This window comes from Plectrocnemia conspersa, unplaced genomic scaffold (genome assembly GCF_051122295.1).
Source record: "Plectrocnemia conspersa isolate PC_06_02 unplaced genomic scaffold, ASM5112229v1 ptg000002l, whole genome shotgun sequence".
Classification (NCBI taxonomy): domain Eukaryota; kingdom Metazoa; phylum Arthropoda; class Insecta; order Trichoptera; family Polycentropodidae; genus Plectrocnemia; species Plectrocnemia conspersa.
Window position 1 is genome coordinate 19083816 of NW_028277166.1, and position 22130 is coordinate 19105945.

Sequence of the window (22130 nt, forward strand, 5' to 3'; positions counted from 1 at the left end):
GACTTATTATTAAAAACGACCGTTCGTTTAATATCAATCCTATAAAATCAATATTGGACATGGTTTGATTAGGAACCTTGTTTGAATGAATAATCTCTAACGTTTTGCAATATCCAGGTATCGCAATTACAATTAGTAGTCGGATGTTCTTTGTTAGGATTCTACTCCTTGAATTGACTTTCCTTGAGCGATTTGCACAATTCAAATACTAATATAAATATTGCGCAACGGTGAGGAAAATATGTTTGAGCACTGCAATAAATATTTTAGTTTCTCTCGCACAGTGAGAAATTTCGTAATAAAGATCTTTTAATATAACATTTAAGTATTTGTCATAAATTGGGGTCGTCCGATAAGTTATAATTTAAAACGAACCTTTGTATACCCAAAGCAAGAAATTTTCCTACTTGCGAATATTGAATTTTGTTATTGTCAAATATTTTACTGGAAAGCAGCTTCTGTACGAATCAACTTGGAAAATAGTTATAATTTCCCAAAGGGTACTTTCAGGTTATTATTAACACTGAGAAGTTAAATTATGCCAAATACATACAAACATATATTGAACGTGCATTTTATAATAATAATATTTACTTTAATTTCTAATATTATAATAATTTAATTTGAATAATGTAATATTAAGGAAAAGCCAGTAACAGTATAAAATAATCATACATTTATATCCCACTGATCTTTAAGGAAAAATAAAACAATAAAGAAAAAGCTGCTTAGCTACAATCTTTAATAAAACATTTTTTTACGGTCTAAATCTAAGCAAATTACGAGTAAAATATCTACGAATTATGCCTTATAAAATGGATATTGCGTTTTCGAATGGATGCTTAGTGACAGTCTTTCAATAGTTTCAAAGCATAAAAACCATGAATCTTACTTTAACAAAAACAAGTGTCTATGGCAAATATTTTCACTGATTGGTACCAAAGCCCTAGATTAAGCATATTATAAAATGTGACGTTGGCATTATTATCGATTTCGAATCTCCATTAAAAATTTAACCATGTCAAAACGATATTATATGTATCAGACAATAACAAAGAGTCTAGTACCGCCCTGAATCATTGACATTGGTCAGATTATCGAGTACTGGGCTGAGTATATTTTATTGGGAAGCAAATTATGTGTACTGATTTTATATTGTATTTTTTTAACGTTTATGCACTAATAAAAATATTTGAACTTGAAATGACATGAAATAAGTTATTAAAAAATTTGCGATAAATATATTAAAATTAAAAGTAGTAATTAAGAAAAATGTTATGATAACTATGACTTTTTTGTATACAAGCGTACTGGCTCTTGTTCAATACGTATGTCAAAATGTTATATTATAGTATATACATATAAAAAATCTATTCAAATCTTAGTCATTCTTCTGAATAATATTAGAAATTGAGTAACACTTGTCATAATGAAAGCTTTATATTATTTTTATTGCATGTGGTAGTACCCTAGTTGTGAGTAAATTCTGTATTTATATACTAACTACTAAGTAAAAAATTGTTATTATATAATTTAGCATTTTTTCTCATGGGAAAATTCATGAGTTCATTTAAACGACATTATCCAATCTAAACCGCACTGCCTTTGACCTCAACACCCACATAACACTTACGATTGTACATATTCGGCAGATATACATATCTTTTGATAAACAATAGATGTTATCTTCTCATCTCGAAACCGTTTGACAGATGTGCGCATCTCGAAGAAATGAAACGGGACGACACTGAATATTAATGCGACGGAGGAGAAAGCCATTTTTGTATGGACGCCAACATGCCAAATGGCATTTTTCTACTAAAAAAAATACATTTTAATATTTATAACCCGTGTCTTCAAACTTTTTTCTTCCACCATAGGCGACGTTCAACCTTTCTTTACACACGAAACGAAATATACATTTATTCTACAAGGTCGCAGAGAAGTTTTGCTAGACGCTATATAGTCATATGTATGTATGTATTGAAAAAAAATATATAAATATATATATATACATATATAAAATATAATCTATACAATGCATATATCGTAAAAAATATGTATGTTTATGGGTATCAAAATACAATAAAACTATATGTATCTTTTTTGTGATGAGTCACTTTCTTGATTCGAAAGTAGTTTTAAGTTATTCGCAGCTCTGCAATTAGGAAGCTTTTTAATGCAAAGGGATATAAGCTTTTCACACTCTCGAGGGTAATAAGAAAGCGAAGTTGATATAACTTTATAATTATATTTTAATGGTGAAACACTAAGTATTTTTTTAATGAGATATTTGATTATAATTTGTACGCCAAAAGGCAAAAATATAGCAACAAGAAAAATTATTCAATAGAATGAAAATATGAAAAATAGTCGCTTTGTTGAATATATAATGATTGTTTTATATTATTTTTTTCATTAATTATAAAGCAATATTAATGTTAAAAATATAAAGTACACCTGAAAAATTTATATCTCGTTAAATTACTACACTACATATATTTTTTAGAGATATACGCTATATATCAAATAAAAATGAATAAGTGTTTTCTTGTAATGCTTAAGTCGACCAAATTTTAGTTGATAGTTTTAGTACTAAGATAGAAAATATTATTACTAATACATGTTTGATTGATGATATCATAAGTGCCTTTTAGATCTAGATTTAGCAAGTTTTAATAATATTTTTAACACATTAAAAAAATAAAATTATGTTTAAAATCTCTAAAATAAATGCGATTTCATCTTCGTTGACCATGAGAAAGTACTTATCTTTTAACTCAGTAACTCCCTGACTAATCTTTTAATTTGGAAATATATCGATGGCAATAAATGCCATGTGGGGACCAGATGGTAAGGTAAAAAGCACTTATTGCAAATACGCATTGACCGTGAAAAAAAAACTGGTCGCACATACTCGAAAAAAAGTGTAATTAAAAAATTCTGTTTGTCTTGCGAACAAGTGTGTTGACATTTGCATTTTTACGCGACGATTTGAGGATTAGCATCTCCCAAATGCATCAATAACAACGGTTTGGTGCCTTATAAACGCAAAATAATGTTTTGCATAAATAAGTGCTGACAGTGGACAGTTGAACTTAATCAAACATATCAATAAATTACTCCCGACTCAAGACACATGAAAATTAATCTGAAAATTCATTCAAGCAAGTATCGATCAAGAAAGCAGCCGCTCCGCTTCACCATACCATACCAAAAATACAGATTATATATGCGAATACTAAGCTGTCAGAAGCTTACTCAACAACTTTGTTTTCAATACTACAATTATAACATGGAGATCAAAAATTATATTTCAATAAATTGAGTACACATAAACTATGTTTTATAGTCCACACTAAAAAATCAAAACTTCACAAATGTAAGAATATATTTTGCAAAACTTAAATTTATTATTGAATTTAATATTATAAGTTTCTTAATTTTTATTTACAATTTACGTTTCGTGAGTTGTAAAAGCTTTTGTAGTGGCAATTATATAATATATTGTAGATATTTGTTGATACGTCAAATTAATATTCTAGCGTGTAAATTAATAATCTCTTATGGAGACGAAATAAATATTATACTATACACGATATAACATATATTTGATAAACGAGTAAATATATATATATATATATATATATATATATATATATATATATATATATATATATATATATATATATATATATATAAAAATATATATATATATATATATATATATATATATATATATATATATATATATATATATATATATTATATATATATTTAATTACTTATCGACGCAATAAGGGGTGTTTAATAAATAATATTTTAAATTGTTATTTATTTTTGCAATATTATAGGCGTTAGCCCAATGCGTTACAACGGGGTAAACACCATCAATAATTATTAAATAAATAGTGAAATATTATTACAGCTTTTAATCAGTAGATGTCACAATGTACTGCCTAGCTTGATTTATTTCAATTATTCATCCCAATGAAATTACACTTATATAATTAGCACTAACAATGACATGGTAAAAATTTAGAAACGTTAGAGGCTATAACGGATTCAAACTCAGGTCTTTCATATAAAAGTTATTGATTGTTATAATAATAAAAATTATTTCATTGTATGATAACTAAAGAAATTACCTGTTCGATAAATGTTTGATTTTCATTAACGTAGATTTGGAAATAATTATGTAGCTTGAATTCTGTTATAATTATCGTATTTTAATGTCGATAAGCTAGACGATCAATCAAATAAACTTTGACTATAAAAGGTCGTACTAATTAGATTTTAAAAATATATTCAATAGCTTTAGCAAATTTAACAGTTAATTACGAGGAAATAAATTAAATATTATAAGTATTTTGTATGGAATATACATATATAAATACCATTACGTAATTCTGTTAAATCAGAACCGTAATATTTATGGTTATGGTACTATTTTTTCTTGAGGGCCTGTAATTTTAGTATAAGGTTTTATATCAAAAATTACAAAAAATATTTACATTGTATAATAAAATATTATAACACATAATAAATCACAGACAATGTTTATTATGTTAAACGAACGGTATCTAAAATTAACATACGTTTGCTATACCGGTACTGCTTGAAGTTTTATTTCCAAATTTTAAACACCAGAGGTTTTTAACCCACATGTTAAATATTTGTAATATATATTTTATTTATTGCAGATCAAAATTTAAAACATTAGTTTTATATAATGTAATCAAAAATTATGCTAACTTTTTTATATTATGGTGATGACTTATTGTTGTTTAATCTACAAACGTAGATTATAAAAGCGATTGTATCCGGAGTCGACACAATTTTGGTCGGCCTTCAAGTAGTTCGTTTTCAATGGAATCTCTACCCATTCACAACTTTTAAATCCATTCGTTCATAGCTGAATACGAAGCAGAATAGTTGCTACAAAGAAGATTAAATCGTCGATTAATTTCAATAGGTATACCGTTTTTTTTTTTGAGAAAAAATACTATTATAAATTTGTTTGATTTTCCTGATTAATAATAAACAATGGCAGTTTTAAGCAAATGTTTTTGGTTAAACTAATAAATATTTTTACAATAGAAAGTGTATGTAAGACACTTTTAGATTACGTTAATAATGACCAAAGTTATTACGACAGAAAACGCTAATCTTTGACATTAATTATGCGTAAAGTACGGTCTATCGGATAGTTTTCGGATATAAAAATACCTAGATTACGTTAAACTATATATTTATTTGGAGTTTCTCGTGTGATTTGAGTCACATATTAATACTCATTTAGCGTCGAGTGTGATCGTCGTACAAATAGAATCATCTCTTTCTCTCTCTTCCCCATCTATGTCGAAGTGGGCTTCTCTAATGTGATTATTATTGGATTTTTAGATTTTTGAAGACGTCAAGTGAAAGCGTCCAACCTTTTGCTCTTTCACTTTTTTCGAGAAATGGTTGACGATTGCGTCACTGTCGCAATTAACGACCGAATATGGCATTTTGGTATCGGGAAAGAAACCAATATTGTGCATAAATTACATTATTATTTTTAACGCAAGTTGAAAAAACTAATTATGAATAAATGCAGAAGAGCAACAAAATTACAACATATTGCTTCATAACTTATAGTAAAAAAATATATATGTTATATGAAACTGACGAGTGAAATTTGTGTGATTAACATGATCTAAATTATGTTAAATAGTGAATGTTTTGTTGCATAACATCTGCGACATTTTTGTGGTTTTCCTATTGCCAAAATATGCATTAATATCTCGCAAATAATAAATACGCTTTAGTGATGCGTAACTCAAATGTTTCGTATTACACAATATTTATATATCATATAACTTATTAACACTATATTAGTAAAAAGATCATTAAATAATTGTAAAAACCTAGTTATGTAAAAATTAAAAAAACTATATACTTTTATTAAATAATGAAAATTATATGTATGTATATGTAGTATTTATGAAAGCTTGCCAAAAGCTCATGGTAATGCTCATCAAATTATTGATATACAATTCTTGCAAAATATTAGCTATACAATACAAAAACTGGTTTTAAAGATAAACTTAATATTTGTGTCGATGGCCTCTTATAGAAAGCATAACAATTTAATAATAAATCTTGTTGTATTATCAAGATTTATTTAAAGATTGGATACAGAATGGTAATAAATATACACAAGCTTGTGGGTCGAGTTTTTCATGGTTAAAAGGATCATTAAGTCTTGAAAATTAACGTAGATCGCCTTTTTAGACGTGGGCGTATAAAAGTGACCTTAAAGGAATATCTGATTTGCGGAATGTCCTTAAGTTAAGGTTACGATGCAGTCAGTCCTTTATTAAAATTATAAAACTTTACCTAGACATTTCTTATTGTAAATTTTACAGTATAAATAAATTCAATATTAAAATAATCATTTTTCATATTATTTGCATAATAGATTTTAACATAGATGACTAGAAATTATATAAGAAGTGTTAAATTTACTTATAATACTTTGGAATGAAATAAAAAATAGCATCACCAATTGTGAGGGTCGATTTTAGCTAGCTACCCTGGAGCAACGCGGTACAATGGCAGCACGGACTGACGAAGCGGCCGCGAAAATTACATTATTTAAGAACCAAATGTTATCCAAATATTATTTATCACTAAAAATGTAACTTTTTAATGTATGTATGTACATAAATGTCAAGTTAAAATCAGGAAATAAAATAAAATTTTAGTAGAGAATCTTTAACGTTTACCTGCTATAAACTTATTTTAAAGAAAAAATTGAATAGATACAAACTAGTGGCACAATGTGACCAAACTCTAGGTTTTGTTATTTTTATTTGTCTGAGTTTAATATTACATTTTAAAACGTGAATTTTTTAAGACTTGAGATAAAGTTTTTAGATATATACAAAGTATCTATTTTATTTATCTTTAATACATTTTTAAAAATTTTAACAGAATAGCTATTGTTAATTCTATAATATAAGTTTAATGTGCTCTGTCTATTGGAAGGGAAAAGTATTTTCACCATATAATGTTATTTTTATTCAATATTCTTATCATATTTATTCTGTTAACTAAGATTAAGATAAGACAACCATCCAAAGTTAAGAAATTTGTTAAAATGTCAATGCAAATAATAGGTTCATGTCCTTTAAATTTACTAAAAATATATATTTTCGTAGGCATAAACAAGCGATATTGCGTAAGCGACGGCGTCCATTATTTGTTAAGGCAAGCGTCAGTGCCAAATATCTTTACCGAACCTGGATTACGCATTTCATAGAATATCGACGTTGCTAATTGCATCGATTTAGAATATATACGTAGGCCGTTACACTTGCCCAAAAGCCTGATAAGATTTATATTAGAAAATAAAAAAAGGTTTAAGTTCATACAGAATAATCTATAGTTTTTTAATCGTCCGTTTGAAACTGACAGGGGTGAACGAATTAAATCTGTAAGTTAATAAAAACCTATAAGAATCTGTGACATTTTTATAATTAATTATAAATTATAATGTGTATTATAATTTTTAGGCAAATTACGTTTTTTAATTGGGTATTATTTATAATTTTAAAATAAAAATTCTTGTCTACTACCATGGCTAGAACCCCCGACCTTTGAGCTATAAGCTAAAACCATAGAAACTACGCTTTTTCGATCTTATCATTAAGAATATGGAGCTCTGAAAGAAACGTTAGATTTTGAATATTGAATCACCGACTTTTTCCACTTTCTTTCTAAATTTACACAGGCTCAGTTGAATTCGTACAAAGCGAAGCTACCCTGAATCGACTGAGACGACCTTCAAGGATACAGAAAAAAATAAATGCTATTTTTAACCGTTAAACCAGTTCCATCTTAAGCTAACACCAGAAACTTGATTTTCGATCGTCCGATCTAGTCCAGCTAAAGCAGTTACCAAAATCCCAATAGTTTGTACGGCTTGGGAACTACTTGACGCATTACATACACATTAATTAATGTGATTTAAAAATAATTTTATAAGAATTTATATGGATAACTATACATTTTTGCTGTAAGTAATATATTTAAATAGAAAAGTTCAGTTACGATATTTTTTACTTGTTACTTCTACATCTTCTAGCTATTTTCAAACAATGGGCTTGTTAATTGGACAAAAATGGCAAGTTAATTTCTGCCTTTGTGTCTTCGTTTATCTTTTTCACGAGTTTTGCTAGATTATATTTATGTGAATTAATAATAAATAAAAATAAAAGGTAACATGAAAACATCCAAACTCCACGAAGTAATTATATAAGTAAGTTTTTATATTATTATATTTTTAAATATTTTTCGTGATATACTAAATACATTTTAATGAATATTAAAACAATATATGTATTATTTAGTGTGGATACATATATAATGTTCTAATTATATCATGTAACACTTTTTTATTGTAGTAAAAGTGCGAATAAAATGTAAATAAAATGCTCATCTTATTATCACGTTAAATTAGCAAGTTTTCGAAACGAAAGGAAACTACCAGTCAAATATGTACCTAAGTATGTTTTCAACTCACTAATTATAACAATTATACTAACTTTCTTTTTATGCAAACTGTTGTGTAACTCAAAATTGAAATATCAACAGTAAAATTTTCCGGGTTAGAGTTGTAGGTTATATTATTTAATATGGAATATCTTTCCATAATCTTTAAATATAAATATACATACGGATATTATTATGTATACAGCAACAAAAAACGGTCAGTGGCAGACCTTTATGGTATATAATTCCAGGAGTTTATGATCGATATGCCCTTTGTGATATTTTAAATCAACGTACATTTTAAAAATATCGACAATAGGGCAAACAAACGAATCCATAAAATATTAAAAAGTTATTTGATATTTTATGAATTATTATTTTGTATTTTGAGTCATTGTATTTTTCATGGCAATAAAAATATTATTATTATATAATATTATAATAAATAAAGCGTAATATACTTAAAGTATAAGTGAGTTATATTTATAAACCCATTTAGGAAGCCATTAAGCTAATTTGTCTCACATTTGTGCTAAGCTCCTTCATTATTCTAGCAGCAAGTCATTAATTATTCGCAGACGTTTGTTTTTCATCAAAAATATTTTAGCTTCTTAAATTAGCATTAATTATGCCCCGTGTAACGATATGGATTTTAAATTTACATTGATGTACATATATTTTTTATTTAATTATGTATTTCTTTAGAGAGTCAATAATTATTATTTTATGTTTTGAATATACAAAATATACTCGTAAACCGAAAGGTACTAACAATTTCAGATATTTATTTTCGGAATATATTTGCGAAATTCGTATACATATTTTGTTGAAGATCAAATAACATTGTCTTGATATCAAAATGTAAAAAAACCGTTATAGAATATTCGTTTGTATTTTTGTTTTATTTATTAAGGCCAGAATAACAGCCTGTATATTATATGAGATTTTAAAATATTTATAATTAATTCGATGATAAATACCATTAGAATTTATTTTCAATTATATAGCATCTTTATTTTCGAATTTAGTTACTAGAGACACAGACGCTCAATTATTCCTGAGAGAAATTATCTAGCATTAATTTGATTAAAGATAAATTTATCAAGACGTTCATTAACTTTAAGTTTGATTTGCATATTATATATTTTATTAACTTGAAGTAAGATAAAAAAATATTAGGTTTAAGTATTTAGAAAGTTACTCATGGAAATATAAATTAAATTATATATATTTTTTAATATTAGTTACAAATAAAATATAGATGTTTTAAAATATTGTTGGATAAGAAATATTATTTATTAAATTACTTAGCTAATGCAAAAAGTTTTATTATCATTATTTAAATTATTATTTATAATTTAATTGAAAATATACATAACCATAAAAAAATCATAATATATTTGAATGAATATATTCGTAATAATTAATATTTGAAATCATAGGAATAATAGAAATCTATTTAATCAGGCTTTAAAAGAGTTATCAATAATTTATTTGTAAAACGTCAAACGTCAAATTTATGTAAATATTTATTTATTAAAGTTTTCTATATTATTCTAGAACAATATATTTTTTTATTAAAACTTTTACGTTAATTATTTTTTATCTGTATTTATTAAATCTATAGTATATTATATGTGTTTTTATAATTAATTATTGCTGTATTTACATTTACTAATTTATATTGAAAAACATTTACTAATGTATGTAGTAGGATAGTTTTTATGATAGTAATTTCTCAATCAAATAACCCTATATTTGTGATTTTTTAAAATTTACATTTGAGATTTTAACGTAGTAATGTTTTTGTATTAAAAGTACAAGAGACTATGGAAGCTGCAACAACAACAAAAACTAAGTTTGTGGCCCCGACGTGTGGAAATAATGAATAACAATATTCTTACAATTCTAAAATACAATATACCAAATAATATTTCATTAACTATAATTTTATTAGAAAAATCGATACAATTTATACTATCTTTTGTTATAACATATATGTATAAAGCAGGTTTTCAACTTTTCTCCCTTGTAAAATAAATAAAAACTGATTGGAAATTGAATGGGATCTAAACTTTTTTCTCTATGGTGGTTTCTACAATGCAAAATTAATTTAGAGGTCATTCTCATGACTTTTCTAACAAATGAAAATTAATATCACCTCGTCTCGAAAGTAAGAGAGTGACCACCTATTAATACATCCGTTCCGAGGTGTTCACACAAAAGCACACAGAAAATTATCTTTGTTTGGAAAGGATGCGCGATAGATAATGAGTTATATTCTGCGCTACATGACTATTGTTATTTTTACCCCTTTATTAACCAGTGCCGAAAATTGCCATCTGGCAGTTTCACTTTTAAGGCGTAAACATATTTCGTTAGTGTGTCCAAGAAGCGATGCAAATGACCCACCAATATCCTCATTTGCGATTCGCCAGAGTTGTTTCAAATCAGAAATATAAAAGATGCGACACTTGGTCGCAGTCCGGCAGATGTGCAGACATATAGAGAGAGAGAATGAGGCAGTGGGAGGCACACCAAGAGGAACGCCTTGGAGTCACAGTATTAGACACATCAGTGAATCGTTCAGCATCATCACAAGAGCGACAGATCACAGCCGACGATATTACAACTCGCTATTCCAACGAAGACCTGCTATTTCAACCACACCGCCAGAATTGGAATGAACATTGTAATTAATATATGCTTTCAAAAATAAACTTTTACTAGCTTTTCCAGCGTATATTTCGACTGCAAAGTCTCAAAATCCGAAATCTCTAATCCTGAAAGTTTGATTTTCCATAAAACACCCTCACACTTTGTATTAATAAATTGATTGATTTTAATTTGATATCTCTGTATTTTTTTAATAAAATAAATATTTATATAATATTATATATGAAAATCTTATTAACATTTCATGAATATTGAACATGTAATAAATTTAATAATACAAACTACAATATAACGTGTAAATATCTAGAAACAATTTCTTTTCGAACATCCAGTAAATAAATCATGTTAGGTACTCTCTAGGGAAAAATCATACATAAACATTTAATTGCCATTCAAACAAAGAAAAATACAGATTGGGCCGTCCATAAACACAGTTTGTTTGTTCAGCTATTTACAGTGTCGTTGTATTGTTATAAATTATAATTGAATATATAACATCAAGTTAAATTATTTTATAATTACCATATGAACATATTTGTCAGGATTTTTTAATGGGATAGTCAAAATTTTGTACAAATAAATTTGGACTTTTCGTTTGACGTTAAGAAACAGCGAGCGTTACTTAAAGATGAAAACGATTTGTATAAATTTGAGCATTCGTGCTCGTAAATCTCCCATTAATTATTCACACGTACACCTTTATTGTGCTTCAGTCTTTGGCTCAATAATAATCTAATATATAATTTATAAATCAGCCGTAAAGGACGATATTTTTTAGATGGAATTTTTCAGAGAACGTCCACTTAATCTCCTTTTCATTTATAATAGTAATGTTTCACCGTATATAATAGTAATGTATTTATTAAATAAGTCAATATCATATAGATATGTAGTACTTAAGTCTGATAGCAGCTAATCATTGAAAGTAACCAATTATGCTTTTGTATAGATTATTGATTTAATTTTTTTCTTAATACTACTAAATTCATTTAATTTAATGTTTATGTTAAAATTGCAACCTTTCTCACTAAAATAAATATTTATTCGTACATTTAAAATCCTAAAACACGGTATTATATTATTTTATTAGGATTTGCTTCAGTCGTGCATTTTTATTTTGCTTCTTTAACACTATAAATTATAATTAATTTTTTTTTTATAAAAACGCTATAATTGTTTTCTTTGAAAAATAAACCATGTACTTTAACATCTTGCGCTTTAAAAATAATAAGTAGAAATGATTTTAATATTTTAGACCTATTATTATATAATGGAAATACTAGGAATTATTTAAATATTTATATTAATAATCACGTAAAAATTGTTGAAACAGTTAAATAAATAGATTTTAAGATAAACGTAAAAATTTTTTTCAAAAAAATCATAGCCTATAATTAGAATAATAAAGATACATACAAAAAAATACGAAATAATAATATATGTATAGAAAGACTAAAAATAATTTATAAGCTATTTACAATTTTAATAAGTAAATAAATTTGCTATTCTTCTAAAATTATTACCAAAAAATATATGCAAACTTAAATTCATTTTTGTTTCGAAAAAAGTTATTTTTGTCAACTGAAGCAAGCAAAGTCTTCAAAGAAATTTTAATTAACTCTTTTTAAATGTGTAAACTTTTATAGTATATATGTACATATATAATATCAAATGTGCGTTGTCTTTTTTAATATCAAACACGCAAGTGTTTTGCCTCATTTTATTGCTGTTCCCGAGAAATTAACGTTCGTGGTGACGGGACGCGCCGGCTGGCGTCGACGTATCAATACGTCGTATATATGGATTTTGTGAACGCGCTTAGAAATTGTAAATTTCAGATTGAAGTAGCCAAGCGCTACCTTGACTATCGATCACACTCTACAGCCCGCAGCTTGAGATCCTTATCAAATTTATAATGTACTTCATTGAGTATACAAAATTCAGGGTAAACAATCTCAAAAGACTTTTCACCAAAAAGGATTACTACGCTTCACTGGAATTCCAGACAATGAAATACTTGCTGGATCGCTGATTATCATAGCTCACATACTAACAGTGGTCATCAAAGCTACTCCAGAAGCTGACAAAAATGTAGCTTAGTTACTAAAGATAGCTGAAGACATCTCGAATAGTATTGATTAAAAGATCTTCGTAACCGCTGTTGAAAAGTAAAATAGATTATTGCTCGTGAGACGATGCGAACGTAAACTGAGTTTCTGGTTTACTAAATCCTGCCGATATAAATAATGGACATATCTGTGTAAATTTATTTTTATATTGCTTGGGGAAATATATCAAAATCATTCAGCAAAACCAATAAAGTAAAGGACAATATTTGTACAGACTTTTAATTTTTTACTGTTTAAAGATATTTAAACTACGTAATTTTAAGACTTGTTTTACATGTTTTAATTGAACGGCAAAATAAGTTAAAATTAAATTATAATATTATATATAACAAAAAAATATGTTATATTTAATGTAGGTTTATACTTGTACCTATAATAGCATATTGTATATTGGTTTTGCATTTATGTATTCAGTATACTGTTTCAGCTCTTAATTCGGTATCAATGTACAAAACTCTAACTAACGTATCATATTATAGAAAATAAATAAATCTATATTTGTATATATTATCATATAATAAAATATCATATTATACACACATATAGCTTCATATTATTATTTTTCTTATTCGAAAGAAACTCGTATTTAATCAAAGTTACATTTTGTTGTATTAAATCAAAGTTACAAATTTATTTGTATGTTTCTGATTATGTTACATCTTATAGCATATATTATATTTTTTTCTACATACAAAATGTATGTGATTTATATATAAAAAAATTCATAAGTCACAATAAAAAAGTAATCTTAAAAAACATATTAATGTTTAATTTTCTATGGAGCATATTTTATAATTAAATTTTAAACAAATATATTTTATTAAGAAGGAAAAACTTTGATTTTCATGATAAAATAGCAATTTTGTGAAAACACAAACAAGCCTTGAAAAATAACATTGTATTAAAAATATGTTTCATTTAGTTAAATCCACAGATTAGCATAAAAATATTTTGTATACAAAGAAAAGCAAAAATGTACTGTATTATTAAACGTTTCCTAACTGAATCGAGCATAATTTTATTCTAATTGCCAGTCAGATTATTAAATATATATATATACATATGGGTTTATAAATATGTATACACAAATTTAATAAAACTATGTTTGCCGATGGTAATTAAAGTTGGAAAGTTATTTCAAAATAAGTATGGTTCAAATTTTAGTTAATGGATCTTCACGTTAATATTTTATTTATTCACATTAAAAAAATATTTTACATATAATATACATTTTCTTCGATTTGAATTTACGAAACGTCAATTATAAATGAAAATAAGGCTAATTATTTACGTATGTTGTAAGAAAGTTCCAAACAAAGGTGAAATATATATGCATACTTATTATTTTACAAAAATGTATTAAACGATAATATTTTATAATAGTTCATACATATTAAAAAGTTGATTTATAAATTTTATAAAATAGTATACTTTCCTTATTAATAATTTTATTAAAAGCTATCGGTTGATTTATATTATTTTTGTATACACTCGGAATTTTTAACAGGTACACTAAGTGGCTAAACTATGAGGCGCAATAGAATAACTTTTTAATTTATTATCTCATTAGTCTGCATGCAGTTAAATATATAATACATATAATAAAAATTACATCTGAATTCAACTCAACGCTTTCAAGTTTATAAAATATTAATATAGAATATTGTTTATAACAATATTTTAATAAGCAGTGACACGTTTGCAACGTCACGTACGCGTGCCATGCCGTATAACAACATATTATTATTGTATTCAACAGTATTTCATAAATCTAGTATCTACACATAAAATACGTGGATGTAATCAAAGCCCCTTCACATATCCCTCGATGAATCCTCTTCAGCGGCAGACACAAAAGTTGAAAATACGTGAATTATTAATTATGAAATTGAAGAGGACGAACGTAATTGAATATGTTAATAATTAACCGAACGGATGAAGCGCGTCGTACTCGTATAACTTTTGGAATCGGACGTTTTTCGTACTGTAAAACAATATGCTGAAATTTAATAACTCCCGTTTGATACCAAAAACCCACGCGTTTCATACTCGATGGCTATCTATATTTAAAACATACATGTTCACCGTTTGAAATTTGATTAAAGCCACCCCTACCCCCAGCAAAAAGAATTGGTATTTGTTACTCATTATCTTATATTAAGAATACTCCTACTATGAATTAAAATAATTCTGAAAATAAATACATTCAGTGTCTCACTGGCTACGAAAACTCTAACTAGAATCTAGTTAGAGTTTTATTATATTATATTTACATATATTGCGACAAACGATATGTGGCGAGATGTTTTATCCGAGCGGTGGTGGAAAAGCTAGCGGAGGGATGGTGTCAGTTAACGATCCTCAGAATTCTGATTGGTGTGGCAGCGACTGTATATCATAAGTGGTGGCAGGATGTGTGCGTCCATGACCGCATGTTGTCTTTCTAAAGGCGAATTAGGTATACGCCTTTAGAAAGCTACATTCACTTGATGGGAATTGTCCAAGGTCGTATTGAATTTCAACAGGAATGTTGTGGATTCAGTGATTTATTATATCCGTGAGCGTTTCGTAACACAGAAATATTATCGCAATAATGGAGAATATTTACTATAAGAACAAAACTTGTGTTATATATGTGATTTTCCAATCGTAACAAGGGCTTTTTGTGTAGTCCATTTTTTACGCTTTATTTTGTTCTTATAGTAAATATTTTCCATTATTGAGAGAATATTTCTGTGTTGCGAAACGGTCACTGATATAATAAATTACCGAATCCACAACATTCAATTAAAACAATTAACGCAAGTTTTGAGAATAAGACCCTTTCAAACATGGGCATCTGTAAGTGGTCTCCACAATGGTAATATACACTTCAATCCATAAAATATGATCAATTTTACATGCTTCACGACAGTTGCCATTAATCAGGAATCTTTTAAGTTGTACTTTATACTTTGTATTTTTTAACAGGCAAGCTTACGAAAAAGCAACTTTAATACATGGTTTAATCAATAACCCTTTGAGGAGTTAGTTAATTTCATTGGTTAAAAGAAAAAAATGTACAATTTTATTTTCTCAAAGAGTGAATTGGGTGAATATTTGAATAAATCCATAGTTTGTCAATCACTGTATAAGATAAAATCTCAATGCATTTGAGCTTAAATAAAAACTCTCTGCAAAAAATCAAATGATTCGCAAATAATTCACTCTTAAGGTTTTATTTAAAAACAATAGCAGTGTAATAGTTAAACACCCCAATTATACGCGTTGCGCAACTAATTAAGGCTCAGTATTTTCTTTAAAAATAAATAGTACGTATTAAGCATAATATTCCAAATTAGGGTGAAATTTTGTGATGCGATTTTTACAATCATCACAATTTCACGCTAATTACGCTAATTAAATCTTAGCATTTTATTTAATAAAAGTTGTAGATTATTTTAAAAAATCATGTCACGTAGGTAATTTTTGGTAAAAAAGACAGTTATATGTTTTATAATATATATGTTTAAATAATCAGTTATTATAACTAAGCAGTGAGGTACATTTGGATTTTAAGACATGGTTTTTCGTTTTTGATATATAGAATATATAATGATAAATATCTGTTTTCGTTATGACGGAAACCTTTTAGCCTCCACGTGAGAGAAAGAGAGTTATTTCAGACTGTGGGCGGAAAAGGGTGGCATCCGCCCACTGTCATTTCACCTAGGAAACGGCTTCAAAAGAGTCAACCCTAGACAGACACCGGAGATACACAAGAAAATGAGATAGACAGAGATAGAAACAGAGTGAGAAATGCTAAGAGAGCGAGCGAAACACAGCGAAAAAAATGAGCTTAAAGACAAATAATTTCTTAATTTTCGTCTTATTGTATTTTTTGCGTTTAGCTTAATTAAAATTCAAAAGAGAAGAACAAAGAGAAAATCGGACTCGAGTCTAGTGTGCCGCTGTGGTTGTCGGATGGCAATTTGTTAATTACGATATTTTTTTTCTCGGTTGATCGATTGCTTTGGCAAAAAGTTGAAAACGGATAGAAATATATTATTTATAAAAATATAAAACATTTATTAATATGTTATAATTTGTGACGCAACATCGCTTTTTTGTATAGTTATCAACTTCATATACAAAAATATTATTCTCTGTTGTAGTAAATGAGCTTTAGATTTTTCGTGATTGAATAGATATTCATATGCTATTTATAGAAACAATGCTGTAGATAATTTAACTTAATCGATGAACAACAAACATTACCGCTACTGCTATTTTAAGATATTTAAGAAGGTCTTGTCTTCTTAAAAGCTTGACAATTTAGTGTCGCATCAGTAGTGCGAAAATTATTTTGGAATTTTGAAAAAGTATTGCGAAAAAATTTTGGATTCGTTGTATAAACATTAAAAACCGACTATTTCTTAAAAAAACGTCACTGATAATGAAAAGTAAAGGAGAATAAGAATAACAACGTTAGTTTAAAAATACATACATACAAGTCTTGAAATCAGTGACAGCTATATAAATATTTGTAAATTATTAGGTGTATTATAATGTATTATCAATAAATCTCACATTGCAGATAAAAACGGTTTTTAATAACAGCGTATTTTTATAAATATAAATTCGAGTCTACTGTTGTGGCTCGAACCCATGGACTCTGGGTTACTAGTCTAGAGTATATGGACTACGCTATTAATTAATTTTTTTATTGGTTATTTTGATGCTTGCGTAGAGATTTACAAAACTTTCTTTGTATTAAAAAAATATAAGACTTGAGCTCATGGCAAAAATACTATTTATTAATATGGAAGAAATTTATCCATTAAAATGACAAATATTATTAAATTAAAGCAATTTCTGAATTAATAAATAAAATCAACACAAAATAGTAAAATCTAGTATTGATTAATTATGAAACATAAATATAATAATGAAGAATTTTCTTATAAGTGTCATTATTCATAAATTTAAATATGGTGATTAAAAAATAGCTTCAATAAAATTAGGCTTTAATAGAGATATTAAGTATCACATAAACAATAGGATGATTTTATTAACTAAAGTTTTTAGCAGTGTTTCATATTTAATCTACAATATTTATCAATTTTACTGCGGATGCAACACAGTCTAGTTTTTTTAGTACTTAACTAATTTAATAACTGAATTACGTAAATATATTATATATTAATCCTAATTTCTCAAGTGTATAATAAGTTTTACAACAATTTTCTGTCAAATTTCGCTAGCCTGTAATGTAATATTCTACGCCTTACTAAATTAATCAATATTACAATTTAATAGAGCATAATTTAGTTTAAAAACAATTACTTATTATATGCGGTTATTGAAGTAAACCCATTAAAAATTTTGAGATATGTTTATTTGCTTATTTTTATTTTGTGTTGTAAATCTAATCGTCATTATTTTACAGGTTTCCCCAATGATTATTGATATATATATATATATATATATATATATATATATATATATATATATATATATATATATATATATATATATATATATATATATATATATATATATATATATATATATATTATATTGTATTATATATGCTTATATTGTATTAAAATATAAAATACAGCATGTTTTAACAAATAAAAATAATAAATTGCTACTTGCTCTTGTAAGATATTTAATATTCATATCGTATTACATCTCATGTTTTCGAAACAATCACTCACATCCTACTTTCATTCTTTCTTAAAAAAATATAAATTCAATAAAAAAGCTACACTAATAATAAAAAATGATTATTTTGCAATGGTTGATATATTCTTAAGGTACAGTTTATTTTAATCATTACCCGTAAAAAAATATATGTATATATTAGGAATACTTAATGAATAGTTATTTGTCACACTACATATAATACAGGGTACATAAACTATTTCTAAAAACAAATCTTTTAAGTTCAACTTTTCAAAAACAAGCTTACAATTTAATTACAATACAAAAACCTATTTTTCATAGTAAAAATAAATACGAATAAATAAATTAAAATACAACCGGCACACAAAAAAAAATCTTTGTAAGTACCTGGAACCTTTAATGCTATAGTCAAATAAAAACATAATTGTATTAAGTTTATTTATAGCAGTTTCAGTGGAGGTATTTTATATGAGTTCGCAACACCATTATAACAGTCAACCCTTTTCTGTAGCAATAATAGCAATTTCTTTGTATGCTTTTTTAATAGAAATTGTTTATTAAATTGCTTTCTTTGTATTTGACTACAATTAACGAGTAATATGATATAAGCATTAGAATACATTGCATCCCTATTTGTATAACATAATAATTTAATAATACAACTCTATGTTATTTCATCAGATATAAAAGTATAACGCCTCTACAAATAACTGTTAATATAAACAAACCTTACTTGTTTGTCGTTGGACTCTATTTGTCTTTCGTTTGAATGGCAATTATATAATTATGTTTAATTTATCCCAAGAGCTTACCCAACAAAATATATACGAAAATAAATTGCTATATAATAAGCTCGCTTTATAACGTTAAACCATATTGTTTTTATACCGTTGTGTGTTTAAAAATATTAAAAAAATAAAATGTCGGGATCACCCGCAACCGTCGCGACAGAATCATTCGCGAGGACTTTAATATTAATCAATTTATTTGTGTCCCTCGGACTTTCTAATAACGAAATTGTTTTTTCATCCTTTAAATGGTATCCATTAATGGTTTCAAAGCAATTGTATAAAACTGTAAACCCCAAATAAATGCGACGCATATCCCTACCAAACGGTCTTTAATATCTAATATCTATAGAATGGCAACTTTTCAGATTTCAACGATTTTAAATATCACCGTTACGTAGATATCGTCTAGCAATTTATTTATTAGACAACTACAAATAGTCTGCTTTTGCCCGGAATTTCTAAAATTTCTCAGATTGGCGATCCAATCGCTTCGTTCAGACACTTTCATCCAAAACTAGCACTTCGCTCCCGACTTGGAATAAACGGGACCCACAAAAGTCAGATAAAGCAGCTGATTTCCACTTCGATTGTTCAACCCAATTTTATACATATCAATAAATACTTGAAATGAAATTATGTCATAAGTTAGTGGATTTGCGAGTGTTCTTTGTGTGCCCGCTCAACACATGTAAGTTAATATACACAGTTAAATTTACACATCAATTATTTACCAAATAACCCTTTATACGCTGATTAAATAAATGTTTTACACCAAGGGTGGCGACCTACGTCCCGTGTTAGAATTTGTGCCACCCGCGATAGCAAACACAAACCGTGAATGATTTTTTGTAATTTGTTATGAAAATTTTAGAGTGTGAGTGAAGTTTGATTGAATAAAAATAATAAAATAAGGTCATCAGAAGATAATTTTTGGATTATTCACGGTTTTACTGGCTGATATAAAAATATATTTCAGCTTACATAAATATTTTTATAAAAATACTTTTCTAAATATAAATATTTTTAAATATTTTTCTGGTAACATTTTTTTATTAACTTTCTTCATTAAACTTTCAGCAATCAACCATGTTTTAAACTTTTAAAACGGTACATTTTTAAATAAAGAGAGGGGAATTTTTGCGTACCTGTTGCGGTCACATTCTTGCCTGTTTTACTTTTACTCTTTCTATGTCATAAAATGATATTGGGTTCGCCGAACTTTTGACATTTTTTAATAAAAAAAAAATTTTATCTTCATATAAAAATTAAAAATTCACTCACCTATCACTCGCACACCTCAGACCGTGGGGCCATCCTGGTTGGGTCCTGAGGTTCTGATCGGCTCTCGCTCTAGCCAGCCAGAGCTTGACGCAGCAGGGTGTGCTGCCGAATGTCTTTATTTTCGTCATCATCACTATCATGAACATGAGCAGGCCGAATATGATTAAAGCTAATATAATCTGAAATAAAATAAAATAAAACAAAAAATATAGTGGGAAAGATTTCTAAGGTATTCTATTAATGTTCGGCATGTAATTTGTATTGTGTATAGGGATTGCAATAATACTGAAATTTTCAATATTATCGTGAGAAAATTTAAGCATTATTATATAAAAATATAAACATTTTATTTTACAGTAGATCATTAAAATAATCACAACAACAACAACAACAAAAAGTATTGGCAAAAAAGGATGAAATTACAAAGGTTTAAATGAGAATGTTTTTTATATCTAAAATGTATATTGCTTAATTACATGGATTTGATGGATAGAATAAAAATTCTACCGTAGTGAAAATGGCAGTTAATTGGCTTTTAAAGCCTATAACATGTTTTCCAATAGTTAATCATAGTTATTTTTTTTTAATAATAGCACTAAACTTTCAGATGATTATGTTTGCCACAGTTCATAAATTCAAAAAGGGTTTATGAACTGGTGATTAGAAGAATTCTGTGAGAGATGTATTTAAGAGTTCAGCTTACTGTAATTTAAAATTTAATACAGCGGAATATATAATTTTGACGACAAGAAATAATATTTCTAAGAGAGAAATAACATTAGAAATCTGAGTTAAAAACAATATAATTAAGATGTATTTACACTATTGAGATAAGGAATCAGTTTAAGTTAACAAATCTTCAATATTATAAATCGCTTATAAATTTTCAAGAATAATTTAAGAAAATCGAATTATTTAAATGTTTGTTTAATATGCTGCTGCATTATTTTGATAATAAACTTAACAGCATAATTCTATAAATTTGTTTTTATTTACTCCCTTAATGATATGACGTATGAAATTACCAATGTAAATATTGATGAAA

At 26.8% G+C, this 22130-nt stretch overlaps 1 protein-coding gene across 1 annotated transcript in view; it reads right to left on the reverse strand.

The window, feature by feature from the left end:
- The window catches only part of LOC148237973 (uncharacterized), a 123405-nt gene that overhangs the window by 40190 nt on the left and 61085 nt on the right, over nucleotides 1-22130 (reverse strand). The window contains exon 9 of the mRNA XM_088181377.1: nucleotides 21086-21264. Coding sequence (XP_088037503.1) covers nucleotides 21086-21264 — 179 coding nt within the window. The remainder of the gene's footprint in view (nucleotides 1-21085; nucleotides 21265-22130) is intronic.